Here is a 23,355-nt window from a genome sequence, read left to right as displayed (position 1 = left end):
TTCTCTGATCCCACCAATGGAATCAATGAGATTGTTGTTTCTTCCACCAATCAGGGTAACCTGGCTGGTAAAACTATGTAAGGTTGGAAAAACTCGAAATAGAGAGGCTTTTTAGCTGGACTTCGGTGGTGTTCTTGCTCGACCTGTGCCTGCTATTTCCATGTCCTTTAGTGACAGCCTGTCCCTTCACACTTCTCAAACCTTCTTCCTGGCAACGCTGTTTCAGGAGCCCTTATACCTTGGCCAAGAGGGACATCTAGTGGGGTTAGAGCTCAGCAACCTAGGGTTTATTTCTTTTTTATTTATTCGTTTGTAATCCTTATGAAGGAGCGGGAACTGAGGTTTCCCATGTTCCTGGTGGCTCAGTGGAACTTTGGTGGCCAGTTTCATGGCCAGTTCTTTCTTTGTACTCAGACACAGGGAAGTGACTGTAGAATGGGGCTTTTGTGGGAAGAAGGGTGCTGTGGTAGGTGACACTGTGCTCAGTAAAACAAAACCTGTGGATTTGGTTGCACAGAGTTTGCACTTCAATTTGGAAAATAACCTCCTGCTGTCTTCTTGCTTGCCCATGATCCTGTTTGTTGTGGCAGGACCCCCAAACTGCATGTGGGCACAAAGGAGAGAGAACAGACACTGGAGCTGGTGTTCAGGTGATGGAACCGCCCACTGCTGTTTCCCTGGGTGCAGGTGCTGGGGCCAAACTGCTGGGGTCTTCTCATTAACTGTTTCATGCTTTTGCATCCTGTGTTATCCCAGGTATCTTCTGGGGACCATCATCCATAACAACTCATGTTTAGGGAAGCTTTTAATGGGCCATGTGTCTGGGGAGCTTAACTGCAAACTGTGTAACACTGGAATGAAAACATTAGTACTTTTACTATTTGTGGGCAACAGAATGACCACAGTAAATGCTTCTTTTTGTGTTGCTGTAGCGCTGTGTAAGCACAGATCTCAGAATGTTCCTTAAGTCCACAGAGATGGCTGAGGCACAAATCATCCTCCTATGAGCCCTTACAGCTGTTTCTTGTGAGGATTTCTCCCGACTCCACATGTCTCTCCTCACAGTGGAGCTGCTGTGCATAGCACTAGTGAAGTGTTTTACTGGGAGAGGTTCAGCTTCCCCCCTTAGCACTGGGGGTCTGTGTGCAGGTTTCTGTTTCAGGAACACTTGCACAGAAACTCAGGAAGAACCACACAGTATTAGAAAATATCTAATTTTATTGCAGCATCTCAGTTCTGAGAGTTTTACAAAACAATGTATTTACAGGTGAGGAGGAGACTAACTCAGCTGGAGTGTGCTTTGCTGAGGCAGGAACAGACTACAGAGGAAAAAGGAAGGAAATCATCACATTCACAAGTCACATTTTTCTTTACAAAAGTAAGATAGGTGTAAGGCTGGTGTGCACAGCTGACTGGTGTTGTCCTTGTGGGAAGCACTCCAGGACGAATTCAGTGCAGCCCATGTGCTCTTCAGACTCCAGGCCCCATGGAGCACGCTGCATCAGCTGCATCAGCTCAGCTCAGTGTGATGTTAAGGCACAATGCGGTGATGCCAGTGGCTCTGGGTCTCCATGTGTACCAGCAGCTCTGCCTGTGGCTTCCCTCACAGTGAGTGATGCTGTTTGAGCCCTGCCCACAGCTTTCTTTAAGGTGAGTGATGGCATCTCCCTCGGGGTGAGTGATGGTGTTTCAGCCCAACATCTCTTTCAGGCCCCCAGCCCTGGACTTGGCCATGCCAGAAGCAGAGTTGGACAGAGGACAGAAGGAGGAGACCATGGTGTGGGACAATAGAGGGATCCTAAAGGGATCCCCCCAAAACTATGTTAAGACCTCCTTTCAACCCCCCTATGGCTGAACACCAGAGAAAAGGGTATGGACGGCCATTTGAAAACAAATGCATGACTTAGAATATAAGCTGAAACCTTGTTTTTGAAATTGTCCAATAAAGTTTGCCTCTAAACACAAAGCGTCTTTTTTTTTTTGGATTTTTTTTTTTTTAGTGTATTACTATATGTAATCTTGAATGATGGCTCATTCAAATTGTTCATGGGAGCTGCACTAGCTTACCCTGCAAGGAAAACTTCTCCAAACATGGATTTCTAAGACTAAGGGCTAAACCAAACCATCAGCTCTGTTTGCACATGGAGTCCCAGGCGCTTACAGCGAGGTAGAGGGAAGGTTGAAGTTCACAGTAGAGGCTGTGCATGGCTGGCACTGCCAAGTGTCTCTAGCCAGTGCTGTCCAAGTGGTGTTCAGGAAGGGATCCATCCCTAGAGGCCTGTGTGCTCCCGGATCCAGTCTCGCAGGCTCGTGAGCCGGCTGTACACCCCAGGTTTGTTCCTCTGGGCGCAGCCATCGCCCCAGCTCACCACACCAGCCAGGAACATACGACTGCTGGGCTCCACACTGACCAGAGGTCCCCCAGAGTCTCCCTGCACAGAACAGGAGCATAAGCACCAACCCCGTAGATCACCCTCGTGCACAGTGTTAAAGTCAATCACAAAAACTGAGCAAGAAATAATCAGTAAATGTCCATCTAAGTCAGCTGTCATTAGAACTTTTTGGCCATTCTCTGAAACAAATATTTAAGCATGGCAATAAGAGTCACAGTGCCAGAACAAAGAGCTATAAAATACCAGTCAAGCATCCTGGCTTGCTAACTAAGACTGAATAATAGCCAGAAGTATGGTTGTATGTCCTACCTGGTGAGATGGAGTCTAAATCCTGTGATTTTGGGCTGTAGTTTTTGAGTCTAAGTCATGCATCGATGCAACTTGCTGCTGGTGCCCACTGTAATCTGTCCATTGTCTGAATCCAGAAGGATTCCCATTGATTTGTTTTATGTTAAAAATGTAAATATAAGTGGAAGTACCAGAATGAGCAGGGCTGAGCAAAGGCCTCTCTCCTTGTCTAATAACCAATAACCAGCACCAAATCCAGGTGCTGCCTTACCTGGCAGGCATCCACACCACCAGTCAGAATCCCCACACACATCATGCGTGGTGTCAGCTGGTCTGTCAGGAGCTGGTTACACACAGTCTGGTTGATGAGCCGGATCTCTGCCTTCTGCAGGATGGAGGCTCCTGAGCCTGCCAAGATGGAGGAGCAGCTTAAGTAAAAATACACATTTTTAAGCAGCTCCCTGTTTTTTCCCTCAAGAAACACAAGAAATCATAGACTTGTAGAATCCCAGAGTGGTTTGAATTCGAAGAGTACTAAAACCCATCTGCCACAGGTAGGGCCACACTTTCCACTAGACCAGGCCTGGAATGCTTCAAGGGGATGTGGCAGCCCCAGTTCTCTTGGCAACCTGCTTAAAATACATCAGTGCAACCCCAAATCACATGCCAGTGCTCACCTCCTTCTGTAGTCGCTCCCCATCCTGTCACCCACAGGTCCTTGCCCACAGGGAAGTTGTGGGTAGCATCAGGCAGGCAGATGGGCTGGACGACAGCTGTGAAGGTGACGGGGCTCTGCAGCTCCAGCACAGCAATGTCGTAGTCATAGGTGTAGTCATTGAAGAAGGGGTGGGAGATGATGCGCTTGATTTTGCGGGTTTGCACATTGGGGCCACTGCGGTCACCTTGGTCAGTCAGCCCCAGGTAGGCTGTCCATAGGCTGGGGTCTGAGTACCTGCACGAGGGCCATGAAACACATGGTGAGACCTCATCTCGGAGACAGCACTGCCCACTAATTTAAACAGTGTCCTTAAGGAAAGCCTCTCAAAGTCGGTGTTGGAATATTGTGTGCGGTTTTGGTTGCTACGATATAAGAATAATATTAAATTATTAGAGAACTTCCAAAGAAGAGCAATGAAGACGGTGAAGAGCCTTGAGGGGAAGCTGTATAAGGAGCAGCTGAGGGCACCTGGTCTGTTCAGCCTGGAGGAGACTAAGGGGAGACCTCATTGCAGTCACAACTTCCTTGTGAGGGAGAGAAGAGGGCCAGACTCTGATATCTGTTATGTGGTGCCCAGATACAGGACTAGAGGGAATAGCCTGAAGTTGTGTCATGAGAGGTTTAAGCTGCACATCAGGAAAAGGCTCTTTTCCCCAGGGAGTGGTCAGGTACTAGAAAAGATTCTCCAGGGCAGTGGTCACAGCACCAAGCCTGACTGAGCTCAAAAAGCATTTGGACAATATGGTGTGACTCCTGGGGATGGTGCTGTGCAGGGCCAGGAGCCAGACTTGATGATCCTTGAGGGTTTCTTCCAACTCAACATATTCTGTGATTCTGTGAAATACCTGGAAGCACAGGGATGTGAGGCTGGTACCTGATGCCTTGCAGTGGCAGGAAGCAGTGTGCCGCTGACACCAGCCAGCTCGCCGACACCAGCGAGGCCCCACAGATGTGGCCCTGGCCACTGACATGGAGGCTGACCTGCCACGGCCATTCTCCCACATCCGAGTTCTGCCCACCAACAATCCGTGACTTCCTGACGTAGGAGCGGAGCCCACAGTCTAGGGCAGAGAAGAAGAAGAGGTGCTTGGTTTCTCCTGTTCCCATCCCATGCCTCTTTCTGTTCCTCCAAGACATCTGACAGCACAAGTGCCCTGTTACCCATGCCAGAAAGGGCTGATGCACTCCACACAGATGATAAATCAGTTACAATATTTACTGGCCAACTCTGTAAAGGGGAGATAAGTCCCTGTATTACCAATCTAAGCCCTCTTGAACCACACAGACACTCCACAGACCACTGAAGAACACGGCTTGGATATTCCCAGATCAAGCTCCTCCACAGAAACACCCTGGGGCTCTCTGCCACACTAGAGTATTTCTCTGAGAGGCCCAGCTCAGGATCCCTTGTCTCCCCATTCCTCAGGCACTCACTGCAGTTGTCCTCGTCAGAGTGGTCCTCACAGTCCTGCTCCCCGTCACACTCAGGGTTCTGTTTGCTGATGCAGCGTCCACTGCGGCACTTGTACGTGTACTCCTTGCAGGGGACTATGGTCTGGCCCACTGCAGGCAGGATGGATGCACAGGGGTTAGCCCTGGTTCTGGGGAGGTCACATCACTGTCACCTCTTCTGCCCACCCCCAGGGCATTTCTACTCCATGCAAACACACACACAAGGGTGCCCAGCCCCAAGGAATTCCATCAGAGGCTGCATTTGATGGCTGTCACCCAGCAGCTCACCCTCACCTGTGCTGCAGCCGCCCTCATCGCTCCCGTCCCCACAGTCATCCTTGCCATCACATTTCTGTGTGCTGGGGACACACTTCCCATTGTTGCACTTGAAGCTATCAGTTGCACAGCCTAGGGACAGAGAGCAGCTTCTGAGGGCTGGGCATGAATCCTGCAGCACCTCAGCACACCAAGTCAAGTAAAGCCTCTGCAGTTCCAACATACTGTGTCTCCGAACTCTTCTCCAAACTGCACACCACCACTCAGTTACTCAGCCCTTTCTATTCCTACATCTCTGCTCATCCTTCCATCCTCTGAGCTCTCATTCACTTGTACCACGTGAGCCCTCACCATGCCTGGGTTTTTTGCCTGCTCATTTCCAGCACAGCACTTGCTTCCCTCCATTCCACGAACCTCCATCACCCCCATTGCCCTCTGTGTGCCTGCTTGAGCCCTTAGCCCTTTGTGCCTGCAGGTCGAGTCACTCACTGCACTGTAGCTCATCACTGTTGTCGCCGCAGTCGTTCACGTTGTCACAGACCCAGAATTTGGGCTTGCACCAGCCGTTCTGGCACCTGAACTGTTGGTCAGTACAGGCTGGAAGAGCAGAGTAAGGAATCACAGGATCATTGTTGGAAAAGACCTCCAAGACCATCAAGTTCAACCTGAGACCAATCACCACCTTGTCAACCAGACCAAAGCACTGAGTGCCACGTCCAATCATTTCATGGATGCCTCCAGGGATGGTGACTCCCCTGGGCAGGCTATTCCAATGCTAGAAATTAGAGAAGAGGCCTGCAAAGGCACCTGTGGAGTCACCAGCAACTTGCCCACCATGGCAGCTCTCCCACCAGGTGTGCAAGCACTTAGGAACCCCAGCAGTCAGCTCGGACCGTGCACGTGTACATAAATACATGACACAGTACATCCACACTGTTTCCACTTTTGTGAGAACAAAGCCATTATGGAGCTGTTGTGTCTGAGGCAGTGGAAGCTGAAGCTGACATCACAACAGCAGGAGAGCCAGAGGCAATACTTAAGCAAAGCAATTGCTGTGAGCAGTGGGAAAGCACCTGAGAAACCAGGTCACAGGCCAGAAGCACACTCTTCCCAAGAAAACTCCCCCTCCCAAATCAGGGTATCCTGTCCTCTCTAATAAACTGCAGACCCTGGACAACAGCATTAACTATAGGACAGCTCTGCTAATCCAGGAGGAAAACTTGTTGCACAAAGAAACAACAGTGTGTCCCACGGGTTTCCCAGATGAGCTCTGCAAAGCCTGCCCAGCTGGGAAACAAAACACGTCCCTCCACACCACTCAGCTCAGACAAACCCACAACCAGAAGAATTACACAGAAAAACACATTCCCAGATGGGAGGAACTGGAAAGGGAAGGGGATGCCACTGGGAGATGGCTAGATTAGCAGGAACCCACAGCTCCTAAGCTGAGAAGGGATCCCAAATGGTGCACTGAGTCTCACTCCAGCCTGAAGGAAGATGGCAATGCTGGTTTCAGCCAGCACTGAGTAACATTACCCAGAACAAGCCTAACCACCTCGGGGCAACATGGCCTTTCCCAATGCTGTGCCAAAGAGAAACCAAGGCTGGACTTACTGCAGGACCTCTCATCACTGCCATCCACGCAGTCCAGCCACCCGTCACAGCGCATGCTCCTGTCGATGCAGCGCCCGGTATTGCAAGTGAACTTGCCAGGGCACGCTGAGAGGGGGAAAGGGACAAAATCACACATAAGCCCTCTTGGTGTCCCTTCTACATCCCCTATGCCTGCTTACAGCATAACACAGCAGGAAGACCAGGAGGTTTGCAGGAAAGCAAAACATGCTGCTATCCCCCTGGAAAGGGATGCTTCCCAGTTTACAGGGCAATGTACAGAGTACAGCTCCAGATCTCACTTTTCCCACCCCAGCCCCAGGGTTTCAACTCACGGTCACTGGAGTCATAGGACAGGAACTCCGCAGAGAAGCCTGTGTCTGTGTACGACTGGTCTGAGTGGAACCGGAGCTCAATTTTGTTGGTGGTACTGGCCACTACAAACTGGGAGCGCTCCCCACAGTACCTGCAGGGAGAGAGCAAAGGGGACTCAAAGGGCTGGAGGTCAGCACCAAGAGAACTTCCTTCTATTCCTGATCTCCCTCCACACCCCAGGAGCTGAGGAGGCAGGAAGAAGGTCTGATCCCAGCACAGACTGCTGTGCCTCAGGGTCTGAATTCTGCTGCTGCTGCTGCTGGCAGAAGATTTGGGCAGTTGCAAACACCAACTTGTGACTTTAGGAATGACCAGGAACAAGTTCTTCCACATCCCTGCCTGCCCCATGATGTGTCTGATCTCAGATACACTGGATTGGTGCAGGATTCCATCTCACAGGTGGGATCATGTATGTAAACAGCACTGCAGAGGCAGGTGCTGACTTTGAAACTCTCTCTGAGGCAGAGTCAGCTCCCTTGTCCAAAACATTGTGAAACAAGATTAATCACCTGCCTGTGAGGTACCAAGTTTTATGTGTGGCCCAGCTTATATCAGGTTGGGGAATGCATCAGGAAATGCATCACAGGAAACAAGTGCCCTGAGAATGGAGAGCTGCTCATCAAGCAAACGTACTCCAGATGTTCCTGCCTTCCTACATACAGGAAAGCGTACTGTGATGCTCCACAGCACCTGGGGAAATTCAGCTGCAGTACCCCACAGAACCAAGTGTGGGGTTCCCTACTCATCATGGGGCGGTCCTGGGCACCCTCCTGCATCCTCTCAGCCCTGACAACACCAGCACACTTGTTCCCACAGCAGATTAAGTAAAGCACAAGCTTATGTGTAACTAAACAAAGCCCCTCCATGGATTCAGCCACCCAACACCCACCTCGTGCCATTGATCTGCACATAGTCCTTGGTGCAGGAGGTGACTGGGATCCCAGGCTCCAGCACAAAAAACATGTTGAAACGCACCTTCACATTCTTTATAGAGGGAACCTGCAAAAGGAAGCACAGTCAGTGGGATGTTGCTTTCTGGAGCAAGGAAAAATGAATAGTTTCACAGGAAGAGGGTTGTGCTTGGGGGGAGAACAGAAGGTAACTGAAAAGGGGAAGTCAGTTTTCTACCAGGAAAAGAAACAGCTTCATAAAAGTCACTGAGTCACCCTGGCCCCAGAATCCCCAGTGGAACAGGCATACAGAGGGGTGGAAGCCAGACCTCTGGTCAGTAGCCAGTAACTGGCCTGCCTCAAAGCCCACACTCTCATCCTTCTTGTGTGAAGCTACAGGATTTTTCATGAGCTCCTGTGGGGTTAAGGCCTCTTGCAACTTCTTCTGCCTTTGCCTCCAGCTCCTAAAATCTCACTCAGTCATGCCAGACTTGGAGCCTCTGGGCCCCAGCTGCTGCGAGCTCCCTTGCACTGTGACCTGTATGACCACAGTCATTTGACAGACTTGTTAAGGGAAAGAGAGGGGGCCCATCTCACCTCAATGTTCCAGACACAGTCCGTGTCTGGGGGGTAGTGTGCTGGGTAATAGGGAGTTGTGAAGGTGCCACTGTCTCCCTTCAGGGTCCCGCCGCAGGCTGAACACAAGCAGGAAGGTAATAACAAGTTAGAGATTTGGATGTGGTTTCTCCAAGCCTCAGCTGGCTGTCATTGGAGGCAGAGGCAACAGTCTCTAACAAGGTTAAGTCACTCTCTGGAGAAAGCAGCTCTGCTCCAAGGCTTGAGAGAACTCATGAGATCAATTAGGCGCTTCCTGTACACATCAATCTGCATGTCTAATCCAACATAATTCTCATTTTTGCCTCCTCGGGGGACATCATTACAGCAGACAAGAATACCATAGGCAAGGCAAGCACTAAGAGGTGACCTGCTTTCAGGTGCTCCAGCCCTGGAAACATCTCTGACAAACTAACTGCAGCCACAACCACCTCCCTGTTCAGCTGCCTGTGGCAGGAAGATATGGGGAAATAGGCCAAGGCCTCTGCTCACCTTTCATCTTTGGGAGCTGGAAGAACTCAGCCTTAAAGCCAGGGAATCGCCCCTCCTTGTTGGTAACCAATGTGACCAGCATGATGTTCTGGGAGGACAGGAAGGTCAGGTTGTAGGATGGGGCATAATTCCCACAAAGCCTAGGAAGCAAAGGACAGAATCCATAAGGCACTGCTGCACAGGGAGACTAAAGCAGCACAGCTCAGCTCTGAGCTGGGGCAGGAGCAGGACATCTCAGGATCACCCTGGACTTGGTGCCATACAGGAACACTCACTTAACCAAGGCGTGGGGCTCCACAGGGCTCAGAGAGTCGTACACCTTGATGTAGTCACTGTCATCTCTGCATGGCTCCAGCTCCAGGGTCTTGAAGGTGAGACTGATGCTGGAGCTGGCATCTGCCCTCAATGCCCAGTAGCAGAGGGCATTGTTGGGGTATGGGCTGTTGGGAAAGCCCGGTGTGGTGAAACTGGTGACCTCCCCTTCCTTGGCGTGAAGAGAGAACATGCAGCTCTCTGCCCAGAGAGTAGGGAACAGTTAACAAGGCAAACAAGCCTTGCCCTGCCTTTCCCTGGGATGCAGAGAATAATTCCTGCAGGCTATCCCAGGGCAGATGGCTCTTCCTGGATAACAGCAAGACCTGTGCCACAGTCTGTCCAACCCCAGACCAGCTCCAAGGAGCACAATGGGGTCTGCCTTCCATGCAGAGCACCTCTCTCCAGACCCTTCCTAATCCTGCAAGAGAAACACCACCCTAAAGACACCACTGAGATGGAAGAAAAACTGTACTTACTGTCCCGGGCAGCGTGAGCTATGCTGGGGTCCACAGCTGCAGGAGAAAACAAAGCTGGCATCACCCTTCGAGCTATGGGAAATCCCTGGGCACAAAGCCAAGGTTGTTCCTCAGTCATTGATCTGGCCTCTCTTGTGGAGTCTCTCCCTGCAAACTAGCAGGGCAAGATGCTCCTGCCTGGCCTCTGGGAGCTGAGGGAGCAAACTTTTCTTCTGCAGTGGGAGAACTCATCCCTGTCCCTCTTCCCTGGTCTCAGAAGAGACCACAGAGCGTTCCAGCAAAGGGAAGCAGATCTGTGCAGCCCCCTTCAGGCAGTACATCCCATTAAGCTGTGCTGTGATATCCAGGTCCTTACAACACCCTCAGGGCTGGCTTTCCCATAGGAGGGATGTGACCAACACCTTCTCCTTCCCAAGAAATATCCCACCTAGTCCCACGCAGAGGCCCAGGGACAGCGGAACCAATACTCACGGAAAGCGATGACTGACTCCACCTTCAGCATGGGGTTTCTCAGGCGGGGATTCCACCTCTGCACCAGGCTCTGCTTGTCAGCCATCGCCCTGTCCAGGCTCTCTTCCCGGTACTTGGGCACAAGGAATTCTGACCAGTAGTAGGCAATGACACTGCCTTCACTATGGAAAGGGCAATTGTGGGGTGAGGGCAAGAACAGACATGGGAGGACTCAAATACCACTAGAAGAAGAGGCCAAACTACTTGATGAGCCATTTTTGGAGCCTGGCCACAGGGAAGGGAGAGTTTCAGTGACAAGTTAAGCAAACAGCAAAAGCCCCTGCCAGTCCAGGGAGTCCATTTCCATGCTGCCAGGTACCACCCACTGCAGTTCATTGCACCATACCCAGATTTTCCCAAGACATCTGGCCAAAAAGAAAATGCATTTTCAGGTCACCTTTTGCTGCTCATCCTTTCCTTTGTCACTCAGTGCAACTACTGGAGTGCTTCCATCCCAGTAAACCCGGGAGGAGGGTAAATGGCTGCGTAATATCCCAGCATCCCAGCTGGGGCTCAGGCAGTGCCTAACACTCACCTGAAGGCAGTGATCACTGTCTCTTTGTGGTAAGGACCAATATCAGCATGATTCTTGTAGATCTCCTCCACCTGAAAGGGTTAAAAAGGGGTGTTCACCATGTCTAGAAGTGATGAAAAGGGAAAGGCTAAAGATAGACAGAGCTTCAAGCCTACGATGGAAAACCAGGGCACATACCTGGCATCCCTGGGTGCAGGAATCTGCAGAGCCAAAGAAAGAAATAAGGAGAATTGAGAGCCCCAGAAGAGCCCAGGACTGCCCATCACAGCCTGTTCTGACTCAGCTCACCCCACTGTTCCCTGGGGGAAGTGAATCCCCAAGTCTGAGAGAAGACCAGCCACAGCTTCAGCCTCCTTCAGACACCCTTTCTGCTGCAGTTCCCGGCCCTAACTCATCCAGTGATCCTGAAATTTGCTCTGGCATAGGAGATGCCATGGCACTGGCCTGGGATATCAAGATCCAGCTCTGAAGAAGGTCCTTGCTCCCAGTCAGTGTGTAACAAGGAGCAAGGAAAAGCTCCAAGGAATCTTCCATGGCATATCCCCATGACCATGGGGCAAGAGGAAAATTCCCTGCTTGCAGGAGGGAGGGAAGAAACCTCTTACCGTGCTCTTCACCTTCTTGGCCAACATACTGAACTCTGGAGAGCTGGAGTTCTCATAGGCATCCAGAAATTCCCAGTTCAGAACCCGCAAGTGGCCATTGAAAACCTTCTGGACAGGTGTGTTCCTATCTGGAAGAGAATAGCTTAGGGTCAGTCAGGAAGGGCAGTCAAGGCTGGGACTGGTGACACAGCAGATCCACAGTGACAGCAACTGGGGCAGGGAGGTGGAAATGGTGCACATGTGAGCAACATCGGGTAACAAAGCTTTTACGTGTGGATGGATATGTTCCCAGGGTGTCACCCTACATGCCACCACCCACCAGACGTCACACTCACATTTGAAGTGCCAAAACAGAAGGCCAGTGGTGAGGGAGACAAGCAGAAAAACAATGATCAGGACGGTGATGACCACCTGCCGCTTTGGGCCACGCTTCTCCATCTTCTTGGAGTTCATGGCAGGGAGGAACTCCACCCCTTCGTCCAGGTTGTTCATGTCCTGGGAGAGAAGGAAAAGCAGGATAGTGGGAAGGCTGTTCCCAAAGCCTGGCTTGGGGAGGTCCGGCCACAGAGCAGCCTGAAGCAGGTTTGGGGACAAGGAATGCGACAGTACTGAGGGCAAATCTCAGCATCGGCAGCTCCACAGCCGTGGCAAGACAAACCCTTCTGCTTTTCTGCACACACCTAATTCCTTTTTGGGCCTAATATAAGGTCACGAGCTCAAGCAAACTCAGGGGAAAGCCCACACATCCTTCTGTGACCATGGCAGGGTCACAAGCCTACAAGCTCCAAAATCTGCCTCTGCAGATGAAACTGCAGAAAAAAATTCATCCCAACTAAGTGCTCACTGCGTGCAGGTATGTCACCCAGAGCTACTGGGGCACAGCATGCTATAAAATCGCATTTCCCTAAAAGAAATCAGGCTGCTTCTTTCCTTTACATTTTCACAGCTGTCATGTCTCCTGGGCGACTAGCACTCCTGTGTTTTTGCTTGGAGTTTCCCATCCAGCACAAACATTCATTAAAAGAAATAAACCAAAAAATTAAGATGAACACACAAGATACCCCCGCAGTCCACAAGCAACCATGCTCTTGGGACAAGATGTGGAAGAAAGGAAAAAGGAATGGCAAGAATAACTCTTGCTGTTGTCAGCACCCCATAATGGGCTGGGTGAAGAAGTGGAAGATGTGTTGAAGCATCAAGCTCTGTATCAACTATAAAACCATTGGTGCCCCTGGGTTTCACTTTATCCCACTTTGTGTTCCGTTCCTCCATCCTTGTCTTGCTCATGTACCTGCACCTCTGACCCGGGGTGGGGGCTGGAACAGCTGCAGACCCAGATGTTTTCAGAGGATCCCACAAAGCATCCTTGGCACTGTTGGACATCGTCGGAGCCTGGATCTGCACCTACCCTGGCACTTCCTCTCCTCCCAGCACTGGCAGTGATGTGGGCAGAGCTAACCACATCTGCCTACGATCTGTGCCTCCCCTGGGCAGGAAGGGATCTATGCCTGCTGCAAAGGCCCAAAACAGGAGGATCCCTCTGCTCACCACCTTCCCATTTTCTCCTTAGCAGACATTCAGCAGCTTCCTGGGCTCTGGAACCTGAGAACAGACACCACGGCACAAAGTGCCGACTCGCACATATCCACAGCATTTCCACGTGCTCTGCACTCCAGGGCGATGTTGTCTCCACAAACACAGGGTCAGACTCTGCCCGTCCTCTCTCAGCCCAGGGATCACACAAACCTACTCCAACAGCTTGGGTTAATTTGATGCAAATGTCGCAAGTCCCTAAATTCAGGAAAAATATGGACAAGGTGGATATGGCTTGATAGGATACAGGGGAATGGCTTTGAAATTAAATATAGCAAATAAATATAAGCTATATAAATATATAAATAAATATAGTGTTAGAGAGGATACTGGAAAATTCTTCCCTGTAATGGTGGTGAAGCCTTGGCACAGGCTGCCCAGAGAAGCTGTGGCTGCCTCATTCCTGGCAGTGTTCAAGGCCAGGTTTGACAGAGCCTGGTCTAGCGGAAGGAGTCCCTGCCCATGGCAGGGGGTGGGACTGGACAGGCTTTAAGATCCCTTCTAACCCAAACCACTCTGAGATTCTATGAAAAATAACTAGCTGTTGAGGGTTAGGTGTCCTTTTTTTTTTTTGCTGTTCTGGCGTGCCCGGGGAATTTTTACCCATTAGTTGCGGAGACAACCTAACTGTGGGTATTTAGTGGGTGCTCGACAAAGGACAAAGAGTAGCCGGGCCCAGGGGGGGAAGGGGGCAGGAAAGGAGGGTGGGGACAGTTTTTGGCTGGCTTCCTTCGGCTTCGGGGAAAGACATTCGTTCTCGGGGTCGCGGAGCTGCTGCGGTAGAGAGAAGGAAATTTCGCCATCACCCAGACGGAGCGGCTGCTTCTTCTCTTTCTCCCCTCTTTGTTGGTTGCCTCGCACCCCCTGTCCTGCCGGGACGTGTGGCAGTGCCAGCCACCACCGCAGAGCTGCTGATCCACCTCAGCCACCGGCCCAGGATCTCAGCTCATCCCTGCTGTTCCAGCTGAGTGTTCCTCAGAGCCCTGCAGGAGCACCGGGACTGACCGAGGGGTTTGTGAAAACAAAGCCTCTCCTCCATCCCATCTCAGCCGAGAAAGCTGTCCCGGGGTCCCTGGTTCTGTGTTCTTGTTATTGCTGTAGTTATTGTTGTTTGTTTGCCTGGCTATACTAGTAAAGAAATGTTATTCCTATCCCCAGATCTCTGCCTAAAGGCCTCTTGATTTCAAAATTATAATAATTCGGAGGGAGGGGATCTACATTCGTTCATCCCAAGGGAGGCTCCTGCTCTCCCTAGCAGACACCTGTCTTCTGGAACCAAGACATTAGCAAAAGGGATCCTACTAACAGAGGGACCTCTGAGCCTGCTGTGCATACATAGGGAATAAATCATCCTCACTGCATTTCCTCACTGAACTTCCAGTAGGTGCTTCATCTTATCTTTCCTCAGCCTCGCCTGGCAGGAAAAAGCCCAGCTCCCACTTGAAGCATTCCCCCAATTCTTTCCCCCTTTTCTTCACCCAATGCAATGCCTGCGCTCTCCTCCCACTCTCCACACCCCACTGCAGCCTCTCCTCCTTTAGGTATTTGCCTGGGGCCCTTCACAAGGGAAAGAAAGGGAAGTGGCAGGCACCTTACTCTGAGTTTTTGTCAAGGACTCTAAGTTTAATCTTCCGCAAACACCAGAAATCCACCAAACCAGAGCAACCCAGCAGTTTTCACACCAGCTGCTCTCAGAATCCTCCCAGTTTATCGTTTAGCAGTTCAGGGAAGGAGCCTTCGTTCATTTTTGAGTTTTACTGTCTAAGGCTAGGCAGAAAGAACTGTTTCCATCCCCAAAATCCACCCACCTCAAAAGTAAACAGACCTCGCAGGCCTGCAGAGGACAACCCCATGGGGAATGCTCCTGTTTGGCTTTAATCTTACACAAAAAGCTTGAAGATATAACCCAAGGAAACTTTGAAACATATGACACACAAAATAAAGCTTAAATACATAGAAACATCCTAAATCAAGAAACTCTTCAGTCAAAGCCAAAACTACCTGGAGTTTGACACACTGTCTTCCAAACATCCATCTGGCTCCTACCAGTTTTCCAATCACATAATAAACTCCCCTCCCCACCTGGAAAAGAGAAGAAACTGGCCACAAAACTTGCAAACACATTCTCTCTCCCTCCACAGTGCTGTTCACAATGCTGAGCCTTCTCAGGACTTCCAAGACATTGCTGCTGTTGGCAGAAAGCAAAGTATTTAATTCTTTATTAACATCTGCAGGAGCCTGGGGCAAGAAGACAGTCTCAGGGGCTTATGTGATCTATCAGTTTCCTCAGACTTCCTGGAGCCAGAGAGGAAAAACTGCCAAGAAAACCAATTTTCCATAAGAAAATCCTTCAGCCCTTTGCAGAATTCCTATGCTTCAGCTTCACCAAGCTGTCAGAAAAAAAGTAAGGCTCAATGGCAAGCAGGAGTTCCTGCTGTACAACACTACACAACTGTGGCTGATGCATTGTAACATTCCCTGTGTCCTTGCAGAGAGAAAGCTCTCCCAGCGAGAAAATCATCGCTGTGATTAAAACAGAAGGCAAAGAGATCTCCCCTCTGCCTCCAGCACATACAGGCACATGCACTGTTCCTGGGAGCAAGGAAATTAGGCAGGAAAACTCACCATCTGCTCTTTCTTTAGGAAATTTCTCTGTCTTCCATGGAAAAAAAAAAAAAAAAAGTATGAAAAATTTTAAACCTGTGAGAGTTACAGCATGCCTTTGTCAGTTTATTCTTGCTCCAAAGCTGAACCAGCAACAACACAGGAGAAATGACAGGAGTGCAGGGACTTTTGGGAAGGTTTCTTTTGTTTTTCCTCCAGTACAAGGTACACAAGCAGCCGCTGACTTGCCAGAAGTTACCTTGTGACTATGGGCAGATAGACAGGAGACACCATCCAAAAAGGTTTCCCTCCTTTCTCATCCTCTGTGTTGTATTCCAGCTCTCATCCTCTCCTATTCCCATACCTTATGGATGCCATTATGCTCCTCAGCCAACACATACACTTGTGTGAAGAGCCCTCACCCATCACGGCCTGGATAAGCAACATCCATTCCTGCAAACTCTTCCCAATACCCAGAGAAGGATCTGAAGCATCCCCCAAGCACTGCTGGAATGATGAATCAGGCCATGCAGAAGGTCTCAGTTGAGGTCCCATGTCCCGAGTTCTAAGAGGCTAAAACGTCCCTGCCCACACTCCACACAAAATCCACCCGTTTGACCTGAGGACCAGACTTACCTGTGCAGCTCAGCCTCTGCCCCTCTCATTTCCTGTCCTACACATCCCCTTCACTCCCAACACTTGGGAGTTAAAATACCTGTCACCGTCCTCTGAGCTAGATGGAAACCAGACAAAACCACATGCAAGATAGGCTCAAAGATCCCAGTTAAATCAAGAAAAAGACAACTGCAATGTTAATCTCCTTTAGTTGATGGCTGCTGCACATTTTCCTCACGTGCTCTGAATAGTGACAGCAGTAAACTAGAGACTAGAGAGTTGAACAAGTCCTGCTCTCACCTTGTCCATGGCTCCTCCAGAAACCATCTCTAGCCAAGTGACTCAAGGTCTGACTGTCTCACCCTTCTCGAGGAAACTGCTCCAATAAACATTATTAACAGAAAACCTCCCTTGATATTCTCTCTGCCTTAGTCACAGGAGCATTTACTTCCTCCTACTCCTCACTCAGTCCTTGCTGATATGGCCAGGCTCCCCACACAGGGTCAGAGGCATCAGGTCACAGCATCAGCTGTGGCAGCAAATCCAGTTCAGGGAAAGGTTCAGACAGGCTCTGCCCCAGGTCTCTCATGCCTCAGTTTCCCCCGAGTACTGACTCCACAAAGAAACTCTGAAAAGAAGTGTACATAGGTGGATTTAAAGAGCACTTGGAGGGCTCCTGATCCTCTGTGCAGAGTCCGAGCTCAGTCCTGGGAAGAGTAGACTTCCCAGCCCTTCTCTGTAAGCCACACAATATATTTTTAGACAGTGACTGTGCTCTGCCCAACTGGACAAACCAGATGCAGAAGTGACTAATTCTGTCAGCAGGAAATGCAGCTGGCAGACAGCGGTGGTGGGAACCTTACAAGATCTTATGGGAAAGCAGAGATCCTCCTGCAGTGGGGGATCATGGAAAGGCTGGGATATGCCACGGAGTACGGCTCTCCAGCATGATGTGTGCAAAGTAGGGGTACCTCTGGGATCCGTATCCCTCATAGAGGCTGGTTTCTGCCTTGTTTGGCAGTCCCACTAAGATGGTGATGTGTCCCAGGCACCAAACCCCTCACTGTTCCTCTCTCCCCCAAAACAGCTGCTCCATCTCTCCCTCAGTGTCTGCATCTATTCACAGGACCCTGACTCACAGAAGGACTGGGCTCCTGGCCATTAGTTTCACCTGTCCCTTATGACCACCAGGTAATTTTTTCATCCAGCACCAGACGTGAGATTCACCTACTTCCTTTGACTCTCCCAACTCCAGACTCTGCTAGTCTGCCACAGGACTGCTCATGGCCAAAGCTGGCCACATGGTAAGAGCAGGTATGCAACCAAATCAAGTCTCACAAAAAGTCACTGTTTGATACTAATGTACACAACCAAGAAAAGGAACCCATAAAATGCCAAGCTGGAGGAGATGTAGGGAGGCTGGAGATGAAGCAGTCGTTGGACTGCATGGTTAGACTCTTGAGGGCAATTACAACTTGCAGATCCCAGCCTGTGTATCCAAGAGGCAATTCCCGCCTCTCCTTTTCCAGCCACACCTGCCTCGGGTGGTGTTCAATAAAAACTAAAACAAATACCACATGAGAAATGAGAGGGATGAAACCTGTCGACTCAGCCACAATCTCAGGACACAGACAGCAAGCCAGGTCAGAGCTCAGGAGACCAAAAAAGTGGGCTTGTGTGGCAAAAAGAGCCAGAAAAATAGTATTTTCAAAAGCTGAGAATTCCTGGATCACATTGAAAGGCAACAGCACCTGTGCAGTGCCGGCATGAGGGGAAACAGCCTGTTTCCCACCAGGAAAAGTAAAACAAATGTAAATAGCATGTGCAACTCACTTCACCCACATAACTCAAGTACAGTTATACCATTTCTTAAATCAACTGCTGCACCATCTCTTGTTGCAAACCCCAACAACTTCTCTGGAAAAATATCTGATAAGAATCATCTGCTCACATCTCTTTACTCTTAAAAAGAAATACATGGAAACAGCACACATGGGAGCGAAGCTTAGGTGAGGCGTATTCGTGCTGTGTTGCCCCACTACGAGCAGCAAAGCACTGATGAAACTCTGCCAGCACATTATTTTTTGTCTTCAGTCCTGTATTAAGGGCAATGAAGCTATAAAATGATGACATCAAAACTAAAAAGGGAATATGGGGCAAGAGCTCAAGGACAGTCCTCCATACTGTATCTTCCATGCACAGAGGGCAGGTGCAACAGTAAAAGATACAGGTCACGCACCTATTTCACACACTTAACTCTCTACAGCATTTGATTGTCTTGTGACCACCCTGAGTCATACAAGAAACCAAATTCCTTTAGGTTTATTACAGAAGAAACTCATGTTAATGTTTGCAGAGATAGCACAGGCTTGGCTTGCTGCCTCATCCAGGCTGATCAGTTCAGCTCCGTCCTGCATCACAGCACCTCAGAAAATGCTACCATGCTTCTTCTGTGTGTGGCAGCAGAGAATTTCACACTTAAGTCTTAGAAACTCTTGGAGAAGCTGGGAATAAAGGTACCCTACAGCCCTGATCTGTGTACCTATGAGCCATGAAATTCCTCCTTACAGCATAGTGATGTCCCAAGAGCAGCAGAGAAACATGCCACAGATGCAAACAGCTTATTTAAATCACTCATACGTCTTTGCTGGTAAAGACAGAATTGTCTGGAAAACAGAACTGCCTCCAGCAGCTTAACCAAAGCAGCTGAGCCCCAGACCTTGAAGTGTCATCCTTGTCACACTTCACTCATTCCTACAGTTCTGAGGTGGATCAGGACCACAAGTCTCCAATGTTTGAAGCCAACAGCAAGGAAAACATGAGCACCTCCAACCAGGAAAGTCTCTGTCTGCCAAACTCATCCCTGTTGGCTGCTTCCTCCCCAGCCCATGGCCTAGATATTTCAGGGCACTATTTCCCAGTCTGTCCCTAGTGGCCTTTGGATGGAAGCCATACATTCTACCCCAGGCAAGGGGAGAACCTTTGCTCTGATACCTTCCCCACAGCCAGGCCCTCAAAACACTCTGGTTGCTCCCTCGAGGGTTTTACAGAGTGATCTTTCATTTGTTGAGCAAAGGTCTGGCCTCAGCCCTTTTTTTATTGTGTCTTCCTTATCCCTGTTTGCTTTTGGCACCAACAGCAGCCAAACTGGCCTCAGCAGCAGCTCACCTGCAGGCCACTATCCAAGGAAACACTATGCACCTTTCCAAGGAAGAGCAGCAGCTTCTCGTCAGCCCAAGAACTACGGCAGCTCCTTTACCAGCACAGGAGGAGACACAACACATTGCAAAACCCCTCATTTACTCCACTCTCATGTTTATAAGGGGCCAAGTCCAACAACAGTCCACTGGGGACAAACTCCTTGGGGTTGTTTCCTGCCAGGAGGGCAGGTACTGTCTTCAGGGAAGCTGTCCTGGATGAGATCAGCCCTCTTGAATGGACACAGGGGAAAACTGATCAAGAACCAGGGAAGGGACTCGCTCGAGCCCTCAGTCCTGCATAAAGACAATTGGAGTACAAAGCTTGCCAGGAGAACAAGCCTGGCGGGGAAGATCATGTCACACAAGTGTCACCTTGACCTGGCAAGGAACAAGGAGCTTAAGCAGAACTGCTTCAGTGAGAGCATCTCCTTCCTGTTCCCAGCCATGGCACACACTGGACAGTGGGACTGGAGGCAAGGGAAAATTTCTTGCTGCAGGCCAGCTTTTCAGTCAGTGCCAAAACCAGCAGCTCTTTTGGTGCCGTTAGATAATAACTACTAAAGCCAGGCCTCTGAGACAGACACCACACAGTCTGCAGGTGGGGTGGGAAATGCTGCTGTCCTGCTTTAACCCAAACCCCTGTGGTTTGGAACAGCTCTGTGGCACAGAACAGGCCCTGGAGGCACAACCCAAACTCAGACATCCCTGCCCGACCGTCAGCCAGGAAGAACTACACAAGAAGCTCACTCAGGTCTCAGAACACACAGATAATGCAGTGGTTAATTACTGAAACCCCACAGCCCTCGGTTAAAATTGGCCCTTATGACCCTTGAACAGGCTTAGTTGGATCTGCTGCTAAACCACCTAGAGCTAGGCTCTGCACACAGCTCACCAGCACGGAGTTTACCTTTACTCAAAACCCCAATGCCCTCAGCTTAAGCCGAAACTAAAACTCCCGGAGCAGCGGCAGCACCGACACCGAGGAGATCCAAAGCCAGCACAGACAGGTGGATATCTCCACTTCCCCAAAGCTCTTTTGGATTTTTTTTCCTGCTCTGCTGAGCTCAGCAATGTTCCCCAAAGAGATTCCCCTGACCTTATCCAAGGGTAAGCTGAATCTCCCCCTTCCTGAGAGATCCAGAGCCGCCTTGAACCCACCAGACTCAAAGGAACCAAAGCGAGCAGAGGACAAGGCAGCTCGGCAAAAGGCTGGCAGGTGTTCTGGGAGTTCCCCGCGCCCAGGTGTGCTCTCACCTGTAGCTGGGTACTGTAGCGCACGCTGGCACCGCTGGCCGGGGGACCGCGCTCCATGGCCGGGCAGCGCCGCGCGGCTCAGGCCGCCATGGCACGCTGGCTCCGGCCCGGGCACGGCGCCCAGCTCCTCCTTCCTGCGCTCCCGGCAGGTGCGGGCAGCCGGAAACGCCCCGCGGCTGCTGTGCCGCTCCTGTGCCCAGTTGCGGCTCCCGCCTCTCCGCAGAAATAAGGGGAAAACCCCGCTGCAAAGAGGGCACTCTGAACACGAACAGATAGTTTATCCCAGGGACAAGCCTCATCCCAACATTATCCCAGGGACAATCACAAACATTTGGTACATTTAGAAGCAAAGTATTCCTTTTTCCCCGCCTGAAACCTGCCCTCACAGCAAGGCTACAGCACTGTAGGAATGAGCTTTCTCTTGGCTAACAGAGACCGGATGCAAAGTGAATAACACAGCAGTGCTGCAGAAACTTGACGTGGACCCAAATGCGGCACTCAGGGGATGTCACACAGCAACAGCCCCTGGGGACTGTGTGGCTTCATAATAGAGAGGGGAAGGAGGGACTGGGGTTCTGAGAACGCTCTTATGCAGGTTTGAAATAATTTCTAACACTGAGAGCTGCATTCAGTCTTACTTCACCATTTACCCCTTTTTGAAAAGATGATTCATACACACACACACTCCAATATTTAGGTTTCTCACATTCAAGAGCATGTCAGGATTAAAATATCTGGATCAAACTTTTTCATGGAAAGGTTCTTCCTTTCTCCGTCTTACATGTGACAGTCCAAATGAATATGTGATACGCGCATCAAAAGTTGAACTGGCCACTGACCCAAACCTTTATACACCAATTGCATTCAGCCCTGAAACTGAATTTTTTAAACACTTGAACAGTTAAAATTTCCCAGAAATCTGGTTCTGGTACAACAAGTGCTGCTGATCACACGCAGGAAATCCCTCGCTGAGTCTCCTTTGTTTTCCCTTGCTCTAAATTGTCCCCTGAGCAAAAGTTTTGCGAGCTTTTTGCAGGTGCTTTTTTGGGGAAAAAATAGAGACGGAGTGAGGTCTCTGATCCTGCTGTGGTGAAAAGCACAACCTAACTTATGTGATCTTGTAGAAACACATAAACCACCGCCTTCCCTGCCTCCTCAGCAGCTGCCAGAATTCCACCCACCGCAGAACACGGCACAGGAGGAAGCATCCCTGGATTTAATGTACTCCCCTTGAAAAGGTGCCATGTTAGTCAGGCTGCTGATGTCAGGACCTCTCGGCGCTCCCGCTGATGCCCAGCCCCAGCCAGCGCTGTTTTTACAGCCACTCCCTTACCTGCTTGGCTACAGTCTGTCTTAACACCCCCGTGAAACAACATACTTTGGGTACAAAGCAGATGCTCCCAGCTGAACCACTGCTCCTGCATTCTACACATTTTTCCTGTTTGGCGCATCCACCGGTCTCCTCCGGGCTGATGCCAGGCAAACACCCGTGCTCGGGGATGTGAGCGATGAGGGCAAAATGTGAAGATCCACAGTCTTCGACACAGAGCTCACTGTTTCCTGCCAATTCGAGCCACTGACATCTTCCAAACTAATTCATGAGCCCTCTTTGAACAAGGGGATGCAGTCACCGTGGGGAAAAACAGCAAGCAATACATGTGCTAAATATAAATATTATACAGCTGGGAGACAGCTGGTTCGAGGCCTCAATACCAGGATTCCCGTTTCTGTGCTTCTGGAGCCATTACACCGAGTCACCGTGGTGCGAACAGGTCCCCTCCTGGACACTGTACAGACCCAAAACATACAATAACAATTCCCAACCCGTCTGCCACGTGCCTTTTTTGGTGAGAGACTTCCATGTCTGACTGAAGCATGCTGAGCGCAGCCGAGGCACGGTGAAAATGCAATAAAGCATAAAATTCAAGGCACTCACCCGCATGCAATGGCAGCAGTCAGCCGCAAAGCCTCTGTTTGTTTCCGCTGGAACCAGTTGGTTTTTTTTAAAAGCTGTCACCTCCTCCTCCTTGCGTTGTCTCAATGTAGCCACAACAGCATCCTGAGAGCAGAGCCGAAGTTTGGGAGGAGGGAGAGTCCTGAAATCTGAGAACCAAGTCCGGCTTGGTCAGAATCTGTGCAAGTTGCACGAGCTAAATCGCCCTGAGCTCGAACCCCAGACAAGGATCAGCTGCAGAAGCAGCAAACTCTGGGCAGGCAGGATCCTTCCGCATCAGCTCCCAGCCTTGGGAATGCCATGCACGTGAAAGAAGGGAAGAACTGCTTACATAAGGAATGAAGGCCGGCTGCCTGCGGGGGAAAAGCTTTCTGGTGGAGGCAGTTGCGAGGAATTCTAGCAAAGGAGCACCATCCATCCACACCAGCGGCGGGCCAGATTCAGTCAGGGACAAAGGCTTTTCCTTCCCGTAGTGCGTCTCAAGGATTGTGCTCTTAGAGCGACTCCCACATTCAAATTTCACCGACAGTGCCCTCCCACCCAGATTCCTGCCAAGCAACCCCGAAACCACCCCATCTCAAACG

At 50.3% G+C, this 23,355-nt stretch overlaps 1 protein-coding gene across 3 annotated transcripts; it reads right to left on the bottom strand.

Annotated features, from left to right (window-relative positions):
- Window positions 1-1,198: 1,198 nt before the first annotated feature.
- Window positions 1,199-23,355, bottom strand: ST14 (suppression of tumorigenicity 14). Of its 3 annotated transcripts, XM_015649920.3 has the most exons (20): window positions 23,103-23,355; window positions 22,754-22,920; window positions 11,887-12,046; window positions 11,552-11,679; window positions 10,947-11,017; window positions 10,373-10,533; window positions 9,902-9,937; window positions 9,386-9,623; window positions 9,111-9,250; window positions 8,601-8,698; window positions 8,003-8,112; window positions 7,074-7,204; window positions 6,742-6,846; window positions 5,617-5,724; window positions 5,146-5,259; window positions 4,834-4,962; window positions 4,274-4,460; window positions 3,359-3,633; window positions 2,953-3,089; window positions 1,199-2,432 (listed from the first exon to the last, which is right to left on the bottom strand). In XM_015649920.3, the coding sequence occupies exons 2-20, from the start codon at window positions 22,757-22,759 to the stop codon at window positions 2,271-2,273; spliced, it is 2,496 nt and encodes an 831-aa protein (XP_015505406.1). In that variant the 5' UTR covers window positions 22,760-22,920; window positions 23,103-23,355; the 3' UTR covers window positions 1,199-2,270. The 3 variants fall into 3 exon arrangements, with proteins under 3 accessions (XP_015505406.1, XP_015505405.1, XP_015505404.1); XM_015649919.3 differs by having other exon boundaries at window positions 22,754-23,355; XM_015649918.3 differs by lacking the exons at window positions 22,754-22,920; window positions 23,103-23,355 and adding an exon at window positions 20,818-20,922.

Source organism: Parus major, chromosome 24 (genome assembly GCF_001522545.3).
Source record: "Parus major isolate Abel chromosome 24, Parus_major1.1, whole genome shotgun sequence".
NCBI lineage: Eukaryota > Metazoa > Chordata > Aves > Passeriformes > Paridae > Parus > Parus major.
The sequence above is the reverse complement of the archived record's forward strand: the minus strand, read 5'-3'. Positions and strand labels throughout refer to the sequence as shown.